General features: G+C 31.8%; 3 protein-coding genes across 7 annotated transcripts in view; 2 read left to right on the forward strand and 1 right to left on the reverse strand.

Annotated features, from left to right (window-relative positions):
- The first annotated feature begins 4,547 nt into the window (after positions 1 to 4,547).
- On the forward strand, positions 4,548 to 8,105 carry LOC126883277 (putative nuclease HARBI1). Its single transcript, XM_050648613.1, has 3 exons — positions 4,548 to 5,124; positions 5,207 to 5,552; positions 6,316 to 8,105. Exons 1-3 carry the CDS (start codon positions 4,919 to 4,921, stop codon positions 6,838 to 6,840), a joined length of 1,077 nt encoding a protein of 358 aa, XP_050504570.1. The 5' UTR covers positions 4,548 to 4,918; the 3' UTR covers positions 6,841 to 8,105.
- A 284-nt stretch (positions 8,106 to 8,389) lies between these two features.
- Positions 8,390 to 12,481, reverse strand: LOC126883292 (uncharacterized). 3 transcript variants are annotated; one of them, XM_050648662.1, is made up of 8 exons: positions 12,417 to 12,481; positions 11,618 to 11,689; positions 11,107 to 11,178; positions 10,840 to 10,938; positions 9,810 to 9,872; positions 9,278 to 9,406; positions 9,113 to 9,193; positions 8,390 to 8,846 (listed from the first exon to the last, which is right to left on the reverse strand). In XM_050648662.1, the coding sequence occupies exons 1-8, from the start codon at positions 12,436 to 12,438 to the stop codon at positions 8,569 to 8,571; spliced, it is 816 nt and encodes a 271-aa protein (XP_050504619.1). In that variant the 5' UTR covers positions 12,439 to 12,481; the 3' UTR covers positions 8,390 to 8,568. The 3 variants fall into 3 exon arrangements, with proteins under 3 accessions (XP_050504619.1, XP_050504604.1, XP_050504614.1); XM_050648647.1 differs by lacking the exon at positions 12,417 to 12,481 and adding an exon at positions 11,884 to 12,325 and having other exon boundaries at positions 8,398 to 8,846; XM_050648657.1 differs by lacking the exon at positions 12,417 to 12,481 and adding an exon at positions 11,884 to 12,323 and having other exon boundaries at positions 8,416 to 8,846; positions 10,879 to 10,938.
- A 226-nt stretch (positions 12,482 to 12,707) lies between these two features.
- Positions 12,708 to 17,274, forward strand: part of LOC126883282 (ecto-NOX disulfide-thiol exchanger 2) — a 60,579-nt gene continuing 56,012 nt past the window's right edge. Inside the window, exons 1-3 of one of the 3 annotated variants that reach the window (XM_050648633.1) lie at positions 12,712 to 12,845; positions 12,896 to 13,180; positions 15,894 to 16,363. In XM_050648633.1, the coding sequence (XP_050504590.1) occupies positions 12,934 to 13,180; positions 15,894 to 16,363 (717 nt within the window). In that variant the 5' untranslated portion in view covers positions 12,712 to 12,845; positions 12,896 to 12,933. Of the gene's footprint in view, positions 13,181 to 15,893; positions 16,364 to 17,274 lie in introns of all 3 variants that reach the window. The other 2 variants (XM_050648625.1, XM_050648638.1) reach the window with 2 other exon arrangements.

Raw genomic sequence — 17,274 nt, forward strand, 5'->3', positions numbered from 1 at the left:
AAAAACTATGCATCTAACTAAAAAAACTATATTAAACATTTTTGTAGGTTATAAAAAAAACAAAGAGACACTTGCCTTCATAAATCTTCTAGTTATAATACAAAAAGAGATATGGTAGGTGAAAATAGTTTGTTTTTTGGTTCATTCTCATATTGGTGTATTCAACTTGAAATAACAGAGAAACGGTCGATTTTAGGTGTATAATGCCGCCAATACCTTTTGTAGTGCTTGAAAAGACCTTTAAAATGAGCTATATTAAAGGTCCATTACATTAAAACTAAGTGAGATATGCTGCAAACAAAATTGATAACTAATGTATTTTAAGAAAAAATTAGAAGTAATTTTAAGCCCCATCCACCAAAATGTAAATGCATCGTTTTCCTTCCACAATACCTTTTATTACAGTGTTATTTCTATGTTCAAAAAGTTGGACGGGTTTAAAATGAATGGTTTTTGAAAAAACAGATCAAATTATAGAGAGCATTTTTAAATTTTCTTAAAAATCTTCCTTTTTCTCCATGTAACTTGAAAATGATAAGAGATACAGTAATGAAAAATAAAAACAAAATTTTTATCTGAAAATGCCCTACATTTTTGTGTGGTATCTTTTTTCGTATCTCTTATCTTTTTCGAGTTACATGGAGGAAAAGGAAGATTTTTAAGAAAATTTAAAAATGCGCTATATAATTTAATCTTATTTTTTTCAAAAACCATTCATTTTAATCAAGTTCAACTTTTTGAAGATAGAAACAACACTATAATAAAAAGTATTGTAGAAGGAAAACGATGTATTTATATTCTGATGGATGAGGGCTTATATACACTTCTCATTTCTTCTTAAAATATATTAGTCATCAACTTTTTTGCAGAATATCTCGCTTAGTTTGAATGTAATCGACATTTAGTATTGCTCATTTTAAAGGTCTTTTAAGCACTACAAAAATTATTAGTACCATTATACACCTAAAATCGACCGTTTCTCTGTTATTTCAAGTTGAATACACCGATTTGAGCATGCAGCAAAAAACAAACTCTTCTTACCTACCATATCCCTCTTTGTATTTTAAACTAGAAGGTTTATGAAGGAACGAATCTCTTTATTTTTTTATAACTTACAGAAATATTTTTTATAGTTTTTTTGTTAGATGCATAGTTTTTAAGGTATTCGCAAAAATCCATCCGAAAAGGTGTCATTTTTCAATGAAAATGGCCAATTTTCAACCGCGAATAACTCAAAAAGTATTGAGTTTTCAAAAAATAATTATAGAACAGTTTTTTCTTAAAATTAGGTTCTCTATAGCCTTTTCCGTGGCTATTTTAAGCAAAACATTTTTCACCCCCGAAAAGGGGTGGGAACCACCCCTAAGATAACAGCGCACATCGGCATAGGGTAGACTTTGTTTCTTGGGCTATTCCCTACTTACTGTAAAAATATCAAGTAAATCGATGTAGTAGGATGGGATTCGGAGCCAAATACCCTCATTGACTGCCCTATTAGTACAAAAGTTGATAATAACCGAAATACAGGGTATCAAAGTTAAACTTTTATTTTATTTATTCTTGAATATTTCCTGATAGGCATGGGATATAACAACACGAAATTTGGTAAGCGGGGGTTTTTTGGAACGAGAAATCTAAAATCGGCACCAAAAATGATGTATTACCCAGAATACGCCTTTCGGCGCACATTAATAGGTCCAATCTTTTTTATTACCCACTATAAATACTTTTTCAATCAAAACTTTTATTCTCTTAATATTTTTACTTAAAAAAGAGATACATACTACATTTATCTGGCTAAACTCAACTGTTTTCAAGATAAACGCATTTTAAATCATGAGGTACAACATAATTTTTTGCATACAATCATTGTAGTTAGACCGAAAAATAAATTTGAAACCATAATAATTGTGCCAGTTCTCATATTTATGTCATTGCTTCGCAATTCCCATTTGAAGAAATTTGCCATACTTTTTGCAAATTTTTATGGTTTTAAGTTATTTTTCGGGTGTAGCTACAATAATATTATGCAAAAAATTATGTTGCCTCGGAGATTTAAATGTTGCGTTTATCTCGAAAACGGTTCAGTTTCAGTAGTATACCATTTTTAAATAAAGATATTAAAAGAATAAAAGTTTTGATTCAAAAAGTATGTACAGTGGGTAATAAAAAAAATTGAAAGTCAAACTTTTAAGGTTTTCAACCTAATAGAAATATTTAAAATATTGAAAAATATTAAAAATATTCCCAAAAGATATTTAATTGAAAACTTATTGGACCGTTTTCCTGGTAACACCTACATGGCTTCTAAAAATTTCAAGCCAGAATGGATGTTGGAGCGAAGAAGACAAGAGGGAATTCAAATACTTACAATTCACGACCCTATGTCTGTTCAGCTGGTAAATTCCAACAGAAAATGGACAAGTTACACAAGAACAGAACCAGAACAATTACCAATTTAGCAATTTTTAGAAGTCATGGAGGTCTTACCAGGAAAATGGCCCAATAAGTTTTCAATTAAATATTCTTTAGGAATATTTTTAATATTTTAAATATTTCTATTAGGTTGAAAACTTTAAAACTTTGACTTTCAGTTACCAGATGTCGTTAGACACCTACTCCATATAAACGTCTGTTGCAATGCGGGGATAAGCTCTCGGAGTTTCGTCACTTGGGGCAGAGGGCAGCAAACCTCTCTGATGATGACTCCAAATAGAGTCGAAAATCGTCGATTTAATGTGCTGGTTTGCGCTCTATGTTCTAAGTGAAAAATAAGACATGGTACATTTTTATCTAAAAAAAATTGAACCTATTCATTAAATGAGCGCTGAAAGGCCTATGTGGCGCCCTCTGGGTAATACATCATTTTTGGTGCCGATTTTAGATTTCTCGTCCCAAAAAACCCCCGCTTACCAAATTTCGTGTTATTGGGTGCGTTCGGACGACTACAGCGGATGGACGCAGCTGAGCAAGCGGTAGCGTGTAGAAGACACCGCTGGAAGTCAGCCGCTGAGAGATTTTACTAAGCTTTCCGCTTTCCCTATCAGCGCTGGATACAACCACTCAAGCTTGACTCAGCCGATTTCTGCTGACAGTCAGCTACTGTGGTCGTCCGAACGCAACCATTATCTCATGCCTGTTAGGAAATATTCAAGAATAAATAAAATAAAAGTTTAACTTTGACACCCTGTATTTCGGTTATTATCAACTTTCATACTAAGGTAAGTTGACCTATTTTAACCTCGAGAATCTAAGGTTAAACTATGGCCTATTCTTTACCAAACACCCTGTATGTCTATGGTTATTTATAAATCGGCCTTCTATTTGACAGTTTGACAGTATTGCCACATCTAAGACGACGGCCCCGACTCTAAATACTTATAAACTAAAGTAACCATACCATGAGCACCCATGAGTAACCATTAACGCTGTGTCTAGGTACACGCTAACGTGTACGCAAATAAAAAAGTTAGGTACACGCGAATTAAACTTCATCAAGGCAGTGACGTCATTATTTAGCGTGCGCAGTGACTTTATATTTTGGTACACGCTATTTTGATATGTTCAGTGTTTGTGTTTGTTGTTTGTTTGATAGAAAATATTTTTATTAAGGGAAGGGGAAGGGAAGCAAAACTATTCAGATGTTTCAAACTTAATTGTAATAAAACAATATGTATATAAAAGTATATATTCAGGTTAGCAAATAAATATTATATACAAAATACTGCTAAAATAATTTTTATACGTAAGTTAATTATACCAGTTTATATTGGTGTTTATTTTTGCTGTGGTGTTTATTTTTATTTATACAGGGAGTTGAACTTGTTACGATTTTCATAGAAAATTGGTTTTAACTTTGTAAATACCCTGTATAACATAATAAACCTTTATATTTCTGTGATATGGAAGTTAAGAAGATTTCGAACATAAAATAAAATATAGGGTGTTCCATTAAAAAAAACATAAGTTTGGTCTGCCACTATATTATGGTTTTACCCCTGTAACATTCTAACTAATTTTAGTAATTTTGTAATATGAAGCTCAAAGTTTGCTAAAATTTTTGTTACTAACTTTTATTGCTATCTATTACTATAGCGGATCTACTGAGCTTTATCACACTAATCAATCGCCCCGTATATTTTATCTTATTACTTCTGCTACCCTTAATTGGCCTTAATCACGAATATTTGTCTCTTATCTTTTTCATACCGTTTTAGAATGTTGTTAAACTCATTCAAAGAACTAAAAACACTAAACAAGTAAAAAATAAAAACTCTTTACAAATCAATATTAAAGTGTAAACATAACGCGATTAGACAAATTCTAACCACACTCTGACACTCACGATACTTACAGATACTTAATACCACATCATACACGCGGCTCAAATTAGCGTGTACCAATAAACCCAGTCATAGTACACGCTAAATAATGACGTCACTGACTTGATGACGTTTAAGCGTGTACCTAACTTTTTTATTTGCGTACACGTTAGCGTGTACCTAGACACAGCGAACCATTAAACTAGAGTCTGTAGCACCCTTAGGGCCGATTTCTCATATCGAGTTCAACTCCAGTTTAACCTGAACTTTTGGTGAACGACAGTTAAAAGTCAAAATCGTCTTTCTCAATTCCCGTTCACGCGATTTTGGTGGTTTAAACTGCGTTCAATTTGAACGGTGAAATTCGGCCGTTCAAGGCGAGTTCAGATGAACCAAAGGTTTACGCATGCGTAGTATTATTTCAATTTGACATGAAACGCTGTCTTGTCATAATAAATAAATATAACCTATTATTTTATTATTGTTAATTTTACTTGTTATTACAAAATAGATCTGCTGTGGATATTATAACTAAACATATTTGTTTGTGTTTATTTGGTTTAAAAAGTAGTGTTGAGAATAGAAGATATATTATAATGGATTTCACGAGCGACGATGAAGAATTTTTGGAAGTAGTTGAAGAATTGTTGGAACCTAACAGACAACGTGTATATAGGACTCGTGAAAATCAATTTGAAAAATGGGATGATACCGAATTTAGGAATCGTTACAGAATGGGAAAAGCATGTGTTGAACAGATTGTGGATATGATATCGGAGGATATTTCTTCCAATACAAACAGGTAAATAATAGAATATAATATTTTATACTTCTTTGCAAATAGGTATTAGTACAGGAGTAGTTATAATATATTATTTTTTTAGGAATGAGGCACTAACTTCAAGCGAAATGGTTCTGGTTGCATTAAGATTTTTAGCAACAGGTTGTTTTTTAAAAGTGTCTGGTGACTTACATGGTGTTAGTGAAAGCAGTGTTTGCAGGGCAGTGCATAAAGTTTGCCATGCAATTGCGATACGTGCAAATAATTTTATCAAAATGCCCAGAACACAGGAACAAATGTCAACAGTAAAAAATGGTTTTTATTCAATCGCTAAATTTCCAAAATGTGTTGGGGCTGTTGACTGCACACATGTAAGAATACAATCTCCTGGAGGTGACACAGCAGAACTCTACAGAAACAGGAAAAATTTTTTTTCTTTCAACATTCAGGTATACCAATATATCTAACATATTGATACATTTTTGGCAAAGTAACGTAAGAGACATTTTTGGCGAAAATCATGTTTTTCCATTAAACTAATGCTATTGTTGTTTAGAAGGCACTGCCAAAGTGTAGTAAGCCTAGAATTTCTTTATACATAATAATATTACGTATTATGTATAGACTTACATAATAATATACATATGTATAGACTTACTACACTTTGGCAGTTCCTTCTAAACAATAATAGTGTTAGTTTAATGGAAAAACATATAATTCACCAAAAATGTTACTTACATTACTTTGCCACAAATCGATATAAATTGTAACTATGTTTATATATATTTACAGTGATGAGAGCGCTAATAACCGGCAGAATAACGCAAAAGATGGAAAACATAAAACATTGCGAAACAAAAAGGGATGAAACTAGTGGAGGTGGAAATTATTGATACAAATGAATAAATTAACATTACATTACATAATTTCCCATCTTTAGACGTATCGGAAGAGTATGACAAGTGTCACTGTGAATTTTATAAAATACTCCTGTCACAGACGTTTAAAGGTGTGAAACTATGTAATGTAATGTTAACTTGTACATTTATAACGATCATTTCCATTTCCACTAGTTCCATCTCTTTTTGTTTCGCAATGTATTATGTTTTCCATCTTTTGCGTTGTTTTGCCGGTTATTAGCACGCTCATCACTGTATTATATAAATATACCTATATATATATATATATATATATATTTTTTTTTCATTTCAGCTGATTTGTGACAGTGAGTTGAATATTCAAAATATTGTTTGTCGCTGGCCTGGAAGTGCACACGATTCGCATATTTTCAGATCTTCGAGGATCAAAGAAGAATTTGAAAATGGTGATTTTGGAAATTCAGTTATTGTAGGAGATAGTGGTTATGGCATAAAACCTTATCTTATTACTCCTTTAGCAAATCCACGAACTCCAGCTGAAAATTTGTTTAATGAATCGCAGATTCGCACAAGAAATCCAATTGAACGATGCATTGGGGTATGGAAGAGAAGATTCCCTGTGTTAGCATATGGTCTTCGTGTGAAATCTACAAAAGTTGAAGCCATTGTTGTCACATGTGCTGTATTGCATAATATTGCAATGGCAAACAATGACAATATGCCTGATGAGATACCATTTTTCCAGCAATATGTAGCTGAAACTTTTGTAGAAAATGAAATAAACATGTTCAATCATAATCGTGATAATACAGTGAGGTTATCGTTAATTAACTATTTTGATAGTTTGATTGAAAATTAACTAAGTTTTTTCTAGTCCATGAAAAAGAGTTGTTTTGTGGGTTATAATTTTCTAGAAAAAGATTTCTGCTTTGTGATATTATGTATACTCCATCTAATTTATTTACCGTTGCACGTCATCCGCGTCATAGCCCGTGACGTCACATGATACCAACACAAAATATTTAGGCGGCAGGTGTGTTCTTTTTTGCACTTTGCCGAGTACACTGGCATTACAGCCACTAGACATATTTTATTATATACGCGTGGAAATAATATTTAAAGAGTTCTATTATTGTCAACTTAAAGAAATACACAATAATGTTTCATTTAATTTGTATAAATGGATTATACAGCGTTTTTATGAAGCACATTTGTTCGGAATACACTGTAACTATAATCGAATGCAGGTGATATTTAGGCATAAATTGGTAACATTTATTTGACAGTTGTGGTGATGACACTTCATATTTGTTTATATTCTTTACTATAAGTATTTCTTTCATTATATTTACCTTTTTTATTATATACTTTAACGTAAGATTATAACTTCATTCTTGTTTTCTATTTCTAAAGTTTTTATTTATTTACATTGAATATTAATTTGTTCTGCTGTATAATCCACTTCCGCAAAAATTGTGTGATGTATTTGATTTAAAATGAATTCAAGAATTTTTTGTAATTGGGCAGCAATGTCAACTTAGATCTCTAATGTAGATAATGATGTGCAACGGTAAGTAAATTAGATGGACTGTATATTGGTACACTTGATTTTTTTGGTATGTAGTGAACTTTTATTAGTGATTTTATACTATAGGTAATTATTTATGTTTTAAATCCTAAGTTTTATTGTAAATTTTAACTGTTAATGGGGTTATCCCGTATAATAATAAATAAATATACTCTTCATACATAACGGTAAAGTTATTAGTTTTAGAGATATCTGAAGTTAATGAAATGGCACTGTTATTTTGATTAATGTATTATGCCTCTTCGTTTTTAATTTTAAATATCTCTAAAACCAATGATTTTATCGTTAAGAATTAAGAGTATGTCATTTACATACAAAGAATAACTTATTTCATCAAATTAAAAAAGTTTCCCATATGGTGCCGACTTAATCGGACACCCTGTATATATTAAAATATTATAATAATTTTTTTCTATGGCTAATTTTATAATTATAATACAAATATAGTCTTCCCATTTTAAATATTTTCTTTTTATTACATTTATTCCTACTCTGTATTTATATTACCTGATAAATAAATAAAAAAATTTTTAGAACCCAGTTTTTTTATTTTATATTTACAATTGTGTAACCCCACCAAGGAATAAACTGAAATCATTTTGTATTAAAACATTTTGAATGTTATTTATATCTAACACAAAAATTGAAATATTTAATTACATAATATACAAAATTACAGTTATAGTCGGTTCGCTAAACTCAGACACAACTGGCTAGTGATTTTAGTAAGTAATTTGGCAAAAAAAATAATTACTAAATGGTTAATAATTACTAAATAGTTTGTAATTTTGGCAAAATTGGCCAAAAACATAAAAATTACCTACTAAACTCCCTAGCCTGTTGTGTCCGAGTTTAGTGAACCGATATAGTAAATTTCCGTGTGTTACAATGCATGCCATTTTTTAAAGTAGCATTCAGTAACTGGGTTGGGTAGTTTAAAAAAATTATAGGGATGGGTACTACAAACACATTAATGTACTCAAATAATTTTTATTAATTTTATTTTTTTAAATATTTTTTCATTATTTCTTTTCTTTCTTCTGCTTCTTGTTCTATCAGTGCCATTGTCTTCTCCATCAATTCCATTCTTTTCTCATGTTCCAATTTATTCCGTGCTGCTTCCTCCTCCATCATCGTGATTTTCTTTTTGGCCACTATTCCCATTATCAGCATCTTCCTTTCATGCTGTGCTTTAAGGCATGAGTTTTGTTGGCGTATATGACCCTCCTTGGCTTGCCCCCATTTCGCCACTGTATTTTTTAAATTCTTTTTGGTCCCTGTAACAAGTGGAAAATTTTTACAATTAATGAATTAAATTGTTTTTTATTTGTTTTTCTTTTTTTTTAATTATTTACTGGATGTTATGCTAACGATAATACAAGTTAAAAATGAATTTTTCTTGAAAATAATATTAAAATAAAATGAATATTATGAGCTAAAATTCAATCTTCTTCGATCCTTAACATACTCAGGCAAACACTGCTTAAACCTTTCAGTAATCTACCTATTAAAAAACTAAAGTTTAAAAATATTTAAGTATTACCTAAACGAAGCGGTTCTGCTTTTTTCTGCTTTAGCATCTTTGGAGTATATGTTGACCAATCCTCTTGGCCAATAAGAGATTCTGTAAACGAAACATTTTAAACCAACTTGTTTATAATATGGAAAAATTACTGTAACTAAAATTACTGTACTAAATGTAAATTACCAGGGTCATTCTGTTGGCGATTTTCGTTTTTAATGGGCTCATCTATAATAATATATTCTTCGTTCATATCTTCATTGTTAAAGATATCTTCATCGCTGCTTCCCACCAAAAAAGAAATTTCTTCTATTTCTGAAAAAAAAAAATTTTAAATTAAACAAGTATTCTAAAATATCAATATTAATACCTATTAGCTAACTTTCATTTAACATAATATTACTTGCAGTAACAGCAACATACATATATACTAATTAACCCTTTCCGGAATGAGTTTTTGTTTGCAAAGATAAAAATATAAAACTTGGAAGTTGAGTTATATGATTTTTTAAAAGGTTTATAAACAAAAAATCTTGCTCATAAACTCAATAAAAAAAATTTATGTTTGTCAAAATGACAATGGTGACTCAAGCGTCGCACATGTGAAATAAATACCCACAAAAAAATTTATGTTTGTTTAAATGAACATGGTGACTGAAAGGGTTACATAACATATTATATCTTAAACATAAGTGATACGAATCAAATATTTACATACCATTTGTCCAAGAAAGCAAATCTTCCTCCCTATTTAGACCTTTAGCCTCTTGCATTTCTGTTTCTGCAATAAAATATATTTTTAAAATTGGCTAAGTATTCCAAAATATCAATATTATTATTGGCTAATTTTCATTTAACAATATGTTAAAGGGCATAATATGCTAATTTTCATCTAACGTAATATGTTAAATGAAAATTGTAACATAATTAAATGAAAATTAGCAACTACATGCAGTAACAGCAACATATCGACAGTTAAATACAATTTACACGACGGTACATAAAATGTACAACTTTTCAGGAGAGCCAAAAAACTTCTGCTTAGTACACGTTTTTTTTTCTTTTCTGATGAACAGGTGAACTCAGAAACAGTTCTGTTTCTGAATAAACGAACAGTTTTGGCATGTTTGTTTCAAAGTAATAATTAAATAAATACAGTAAAAAAAACATGCACTAAGCAGCAAAGTTTGTTCACTCTCCTGAAAAGTTGTAGATTTTGACTTATGATTTTTCAGTATTTAACCATCAATATACTAATGAAAAAACGTTTATCTCAAACATAAGTGAAATGAATCAAATATGTACAGTTACGATCATTGAATAGTTTACAGTACAGGCTTACGTATCTAGGAGCTGATTTTTTTAAATTTTACCTCGTTTAAATGCATCTTTTACGTCAAAGTGACGTTACCAGTGGTGTATCTAGAATAGGTTGATTAAAATTAAAAAAATCAAAATAATATAAATATATTTTATAAAATTTAACAAAAACGCCAAGGGCCATTAGTTGTCGAGGCATTAAGCTAAATAAAAAAAATTAACAAAATGGAAAGCATACAAAAGAGATTTTTGGAGGAGTTTGATATTGTTTTATTTTATTTTTCAACACGCGAAAATTTTTGAGAAGTATTGACTTTTTAAAATTTACTGACTTTGACATTTATCAGATCCGTATGACACTGCAATTTTACAGTATTACAATATAAAAATTAGGGTGTAAACTATTCAGTGATCGTAACTGTACATACCACTAGTAGAAGTAAGCAAGTTTTCCTCCCTATTCATACCTCTGGCTGTTGATGGCTTTTGCAGACCTTTGGAGGTGGAGGGTCCTGTCATTGTTCTTTCTACAACAATAAATATTTTTAAAATTGAAATAAGTATTCCAAAATATCAGTTGTATATTGGCTAACTTTCATATAACATATTACATGCAATAATGGCAACAGAACATATTCTAATTAAAAACCTTATCTTGAACATAAGTGAAGTGAATAAAATACATATATACATACCACTTGTAGAAGGAAGGAAGTTTGTCAACCTATCCAGACCTTTGGAAGTGGAAGGTCCTGGCATTTTTCTCTCTACAATAAAAAACATTTTTAAAATTGAGTAAGTATTCCAAAATATCAGTTGTCTATTGGCTAATTTTCATATAACATACAAGGGTTTAGGATCACACAAATGTAACTACATTTTTAATATTTTCGTTATTTTTGTGTACAGACAGACATATCAAACTTCAACCTATTTAAGATTCAAATGAACGTACATGCACCTTCTTTCGTTCTGATTTGCAAATGCATATCTACATTATTTACATATAATGTTCAACCCTGATATGTCTGTACACAGAAATAAAGAAAATAAAATGTACAATTGTAGTTAATTAAAAATAAAATTGTAGTTACGTTTGTGTGATCCTAAGCCCCTGCATATTACTTGCAACTGAACATGTGCTAATTAAAAAACCTTTACCTTGAACATAAGTGTGAAGTGAATAAAAAATACATATATACATACCACTTGTAGAAGGAAGAAAGTTTGACAGGCTGTCCAGACTTTTGAAGGTGGCGTGTCCTGGCATTGCTCTTTCTATAATAAAAAAATATTTTTAAAATTGGATAAGTATTCCAAAATATCAATAATACTACTCATTACACTGACAGTTCATTGCATGACACACACTAACTTTTATATAACACATTATTTGCAGCAATGGCAAGTGAACACATGCTACCTATTTAAAAAAGGTTTTAAACTAATATAATGGAAAAATATATACATACCCTTCGAATCGTAGTCATAACTGGACTGTGTACCAGTAATTTGCGGGCCTATGATCTCATGTAAAGCCTCATCGGTGTTTGTAAAAACGGGATTTTGTGGTGGACCCCCGCCAGTTCCACTTGCGTACTTCTTTATACCCGCAAATTTTTGTTTGGTCCGTTTTTTGATATTCTCATATTTGTTTTTAAGTCCTTTTACATCCCTCGTCGTTTCCCCACTGACGGAATTAAACTCTTTAGTGAGTTGCATCCACACTTCCCACTTTATTTTATTGTTACTCGTATCGGTTTTTTTGCATTCAAGTATGTCCTTATATTTAAGTACTAAATCTAATAGTAGAGTTTCCTCGTTTTTGCTAAAATTGGTAACGCGTTTCGCCATTTTAATAAAATCACAAACACGCAAACAAAATAAACAATAATAACAATACCACGCTGTAATTAAATAAATTTAATTTAAACTGTCATGTCAAATTTCACGTCGCCCCTTACCAACATGAAGCATACTTCTACCAACCTACCAATAAACTTACTAGAATCTAGGGATTTTTGCATTGCCAACGAAGATTAAGCCGTAGAACGTGAACCACGACTGAACTGCCAATGAGAATTGGATATAACCGAATAACCTAAGATCACCGTTGAACCGCAGTCAGTTGAACTGTAGATTAACGTAGTTATGAGAAATCCGCCCTTAGAATATAAAATGTAGCACCAAACAAAAAGAAATTTCGCAAGGCTATGATTGGCCACAAAATCCCGGCTTGCGATTGGTTGTTAGAAAGCTGACTGTGATCATAAGATTTATTAAGGGCTAAATTTCCCTAGAATATTGACATGACAATGACAATTTTCATTCAGCTTCAGCTGGTTTGACAAAAATTTTGATTGGATTGGGGGTGAAAATCAACAATCAATTATTTATAAATTCTCGATAACATCAAATACTACATTAATCAAATGTAAGTGTTACAGATTCGGATTATAATCCACTTACTCATCTTACCTATAGTATTATTATTAGCTGTTGCTGTTGTATAACGTTGGAAGATGTTCAACGCAGCAATGAATGATACTCCCTTAAAATTTTCAAAAAGTAAGCCCAGACTTAATGACGACAAAGATGATTCTAGTCAGAGTCCGCCAGACAAAAGATCTCGAGCTGGAAGTCGAAATAGTAGAGATAGACGTGACACTGATAAATCTGTTGATTCAGATTCAAATGTTTCATCTCAAGATGTAAATCGAACCAATGCCCCAGGAATAGCACCCCCTAATATGTGGGGAGGACTCATGGGTAAGTTTCTTCACTGTTCTTCTCCTTTAATGTCCTCTTCACTGTGGAGGTTGCCTACTACAATTGCAAACTCTTCTATGTCTTCAGCTATTCAAAATTTAGCCCTGTCCATTGTCAGATATTTCTTAGCCACGATAGTCTTTTTCTTCCTAGTTCTATCTTTCTTTTGATCTTTCCTTTCACTATTAGCTGAGCATATTGGTACTTATTATTTCTCAGTATGTGCTATTTCTTATTATTTCTGAATAGAGCAAACAGAGCCGCAGGTTGCCTGAATGACACAATATGGAGAAATAAAAATATCGGAAAAGAAATGAAAGGCAGAATTTACAAAACAGTCATCAGACCAATAATGACATATGTGGTAGAAACACAACCCGACACAGAGAGGACAAAAAGATTGCTCGAAACAGCGGAGATGAAAACCCTTCGAAAAATCGATGGTAAGACTCTATGGGACATAGCTAGAAGTACAGATATACGACAGAGATGCAAGGTGGATAACATTAATAACTGGGTAAGAAACAGAAGAATATAATGGAATGACCACATAAGCCGACTGACAACAAATAAGGTAGTCAGGACAGCGAGAGACGGCTCCCCAATAGGAAGACGATCAGTGGGAAGACCACGAAAACGATAGAACGACAACTTACTAGAGGCACATTGAAAAAACAGACAGAGTCATGTCTATACAAACAGAAGAAGAAGATAAGCAAATCTATAAAAAGTGCAAAACAATCAGTTTGGATTCAGAGCCGGCATAGGAACAAGAGAAGCCCTCTTCAGTTTACTAGTTCTGCATAAAATACTTCTACCAACAGAAAGATATATTTATATGCTTCATAGAGTTTGAAAAAGCATTTAAGACACAACCTACTATTAGAATGTATGTAAGAAGTCGGTTTAGATGAGAAAGACATCAAACTACTAAAAAACTTGTACTGGAACTAAAACACTAGAGTTGGGATTGAAGGTTCCACATCCTCAGAAATAGAAATTAGGAGGGGAGTTAGACCAGGATGTGTTCTGTCACCCCTGCCATTTAATATTAACCCTAAGTTTCTATTTAAAGAGGCACTGGAGGATTCCAAGGATGGAGGCAAAGCGAATAGCGTAAATATCAACAGCATCAGATATGTCAGTGATACTGTGTTGATTGTGAATTCCAAGTTGGGTCTACAACGACTCATTACAAGGACCAACTCGGTCTGGGACCAATTTGTTATGAAAATAAACATTAAGAAAACCAAAGTGATGTCAATTCAAAAAATCCAAAATGTAGCTCAACTTTACACAATAAATGGGCACATTATCGGACAGGCAAATAGATTTAAGTACCTGGAAAGTTGGATCAATCGCAGCCTAAATCCCGATCTAGAAATAAGATCAAGGAACAGGTCAGAAAATCTTTCGAAAAAATCAAAAGACTACTATGAGATTGTCAAATAAAATTTGAAATTCGACTACGATTATCAAACAGTGGTGTAACCAGGATGATCCTAAGGGGGGGGGGGGTTACATTTACTTGAAGGTCTCTGGGGGATATGGAATAATAATGGTGTTAAGCATATAGAACTCAAAGTACATCCAAAAGGGAGGGGTTATAACCCCAAAAACCACCCTCTGGTTATGCCTATGTTATCAAATGATACATCTCATTGACTCTTCTTTATGCAGTTGAGATGTGGACCCTTAAAACATCAATAGTAAATAAATTGGAGGCTTTTGAAATGCGGATCTACCAGAGAATCCTCAAAACTTCATCGACATTGCAGTAAAAAAACTAACTCTTCGTCACTGAAAGTCATTTCTATTTTACAATTTTAGAACTTTGACATTTAAAAATTCTAACTTCTTTCAAACCACAAAACTGACAAAACTTTTGTTGTAATTGATTGCTCACATGTCATCACCATGACAACGCGAAAGTTAAGGATATTTGATTATATGAAAGTGTGCCAAAAAACAGTGCGAAAAAGTAAATCCCATTTAAAATACATTGTTACTTCAAGCACACTTTAAATCCTTCACTCACTGCTATCTATAATGACAGTTTTCACAAACTAAAAACTTATACATAATATGAGATAGAGTAGATAAAAACAATTATTTTTCAAATCAAAATGTCAATTTTAAAAACAAAAAGTATTTCTGACGCCAGCAATCGAACCTGACTCGCCTTGGGCGAAAACCAGGAGCCAGGTATTCTAACCATTATACCGTTATGGATGTAAGTCACGGAGATAAATATTTGACATATAAGTTGCTGGGTTTTTCCATCTACTTTCATATTTTATATTTTCTTGCCTAAAAGCCCTGGTTATGGGCCAACTGACACATCATTTGTTAATAAGCTTTGGAACAACTAACTATATAAAAAAAACCAGCCATGCTAAAATGCTCCGGTCAAACTTGATGCTACCTCCCTGGCATAAGTAGTTTTATTATGCAAATAATACCCAACAAGGAATACATAATTTTCTAAGTTCAATGTATAATAATCACAGAGGTACGTTTTTTTCTATCACTTCCATCTGTAAAATTTCGTGTTAGAGAGAATTTAATAATCTGTGACCCACTGAAAAAACGGTTTGAGATGATCTGTAAAGTTGTTCTTTTGTTAGTCGATCTTCACTGTTACTTTTTCTTTTAATTATCTTTTTTATCTCATTACATTTAAATTAATATAACAATTATATGTGTATTTTAGGCATGAGTTATCCAATGGTAGGCATGAACATGCTGATGGACCCAAGTATAATGCAAATGAACAATTACAGTATGATTCCACCTATAATAGCCCCAGATCCCAGCATTATTCCTAACGATTCCACCTTAATGATAAACCCTGTTAAAGAAATTATACATTGCAAATCATGTACACTTTTCCCCCCAAATCCTAATGCTCCGCTACCATCTATTAGGGAAAGACCTCCAGGATGTAGAACAGTTTTCGTAGGTGGTTTACCAGAGAATATGACTGAAGAAATTATTACCGAAATTTTTGAAAAGTGTGGAGAGATAACTACTTTAAGATTGAGTAAAAAGAATTTCTGTCATTTGAGGTTTGTTTATGAAGGTTCAGTTGATGCAGCAATATTCTTGTCTGGGTACAGGGTTAGAATAGGATCCAATACTGATGCAGCCAATACAGGAAGGCTGCATGTTGATTATGCTCATGTAAGTCACAAAACCATATGATAAATATATAATTTTAATTACTATTTTAATTATATCGCTCGTCCAGAAGAAAAGTGACCCAACTCAAAACATACACAATTAAGGTTATCTTGTTAAATTTACTCCAAAAATTCTATCCTTTTACCAGGAAAATTGTTACGTAGATGTTTACTTCCAACTTCGTTAGATATCGGTAGTGTAATTATTCTTTTGGCGGTAAAAATATTTTTATTCCAGAACAGTTAGACACTTTTGAAGTTATGCTCTGACATTCGGTGTGAACATATCCTTATGAGGCTTTAGCATATATATTTGGAAATATTCGATTGCCCGGAGCAAGACAAGAGTATTTCCCTGGTGTAAGCTGGGCGAATTATCCCGAGGGATATAACCCAATAAAGGAAGAAGAAGAAGAACATATCCTTATTTATCATGGAAACCATTGTATTTTGAGAAGTGTCCTTATTTTGTGTTAGTGTTTAAAAAAGTGACCGCTATTTTAAAAGAAAAGTGACATAACTCAAAATGTTAATTTTTTTCTTTGTTTAATCAAATATCATAGTTTTTTTGGTTTTGCTTCTTACAAAACTAGAAACATTCACTAGTTCAATCAAAGAACAATCTGACCTCAAAAAAAATATAGGAAGGATGAAAATTTGAGAATAGATAGTTGAAATTGTCTATTATTTTATATGAAAAAGTTTACAATTCCACATTCCCTCCATTTTACAAAAATTGAGACATACGGGCTGAAAAATATTTCATCGGGGGTGAAAAAATATACATTCAAAGTAAGTCCGGAATTGGATAAAATAACTAATTCTAAGCAACTTTTGTTCTATAGAGTATTTTCAATAAGTCAATACTTTTCGAGTTATTTGCAAGTGAATATGTTCATTTTTAACAAACAA

This window comes from Diabrotica virgifera, chromosome 1 (genome assembly GCF_917563875.1).
Source record: "Diabrotica virgifera virgifera chromosome 1, PGI_DIABVI_V3a".
NCBI classification, from domain to species: Eukaryota; Metazoa; Arthropoda; class Insecta; order Coleoptera; family Chrysomelidae; genus Diabrotica; species Diabrotica virgifera.

Excerpts from the sequence above, each read along its gene's own strand:
- LOC126883277 (XM_050648613.1), top strand. The coding sequence starts at position 4,919 with ATGGATTTCACGAGCGACGATGAAGAATTTTTGGAAGTAGTTGAAGAA. Across the intron at positions 5,125-5,206 it reads ATTTCTTCCAATACAAACAG|GAATGAGGCACTAACTTCAA; the intron begins GTAAATAATAGA and ends TTATTTTTTTAG. Across the intron at positions 5,553-6,315 it reads TTTTTTCTTTCAACATTCAG|CTGATTTGTGACAGTGAGTT; the intron begins GTATACCAATAT and ends TTTTCATTTCAG.
- LOC126883292 (XM_050648647.1), bottom strand. The coding sequence starts at position 12,265 with ATGGCGAAACGCGTTACCAATTTTAGCAAAAACGAGGAAACTCTACTA. Across the intron at positions 10,939-11,106 it reads CTTCCTTCCTTCTACAAGTG|AAAGAACAATGACAGGACCC; the intron begins GTATGTATATAT and ends TTATTGTTGTAG. Across the intron at positions 9,194-9,277 it reads TCGCCAACAGAATGACCCTG|AATCTCTTATTGGCCAAGAG; the intron begins GTAATTTACATT and ends TTTCGTTTACAG.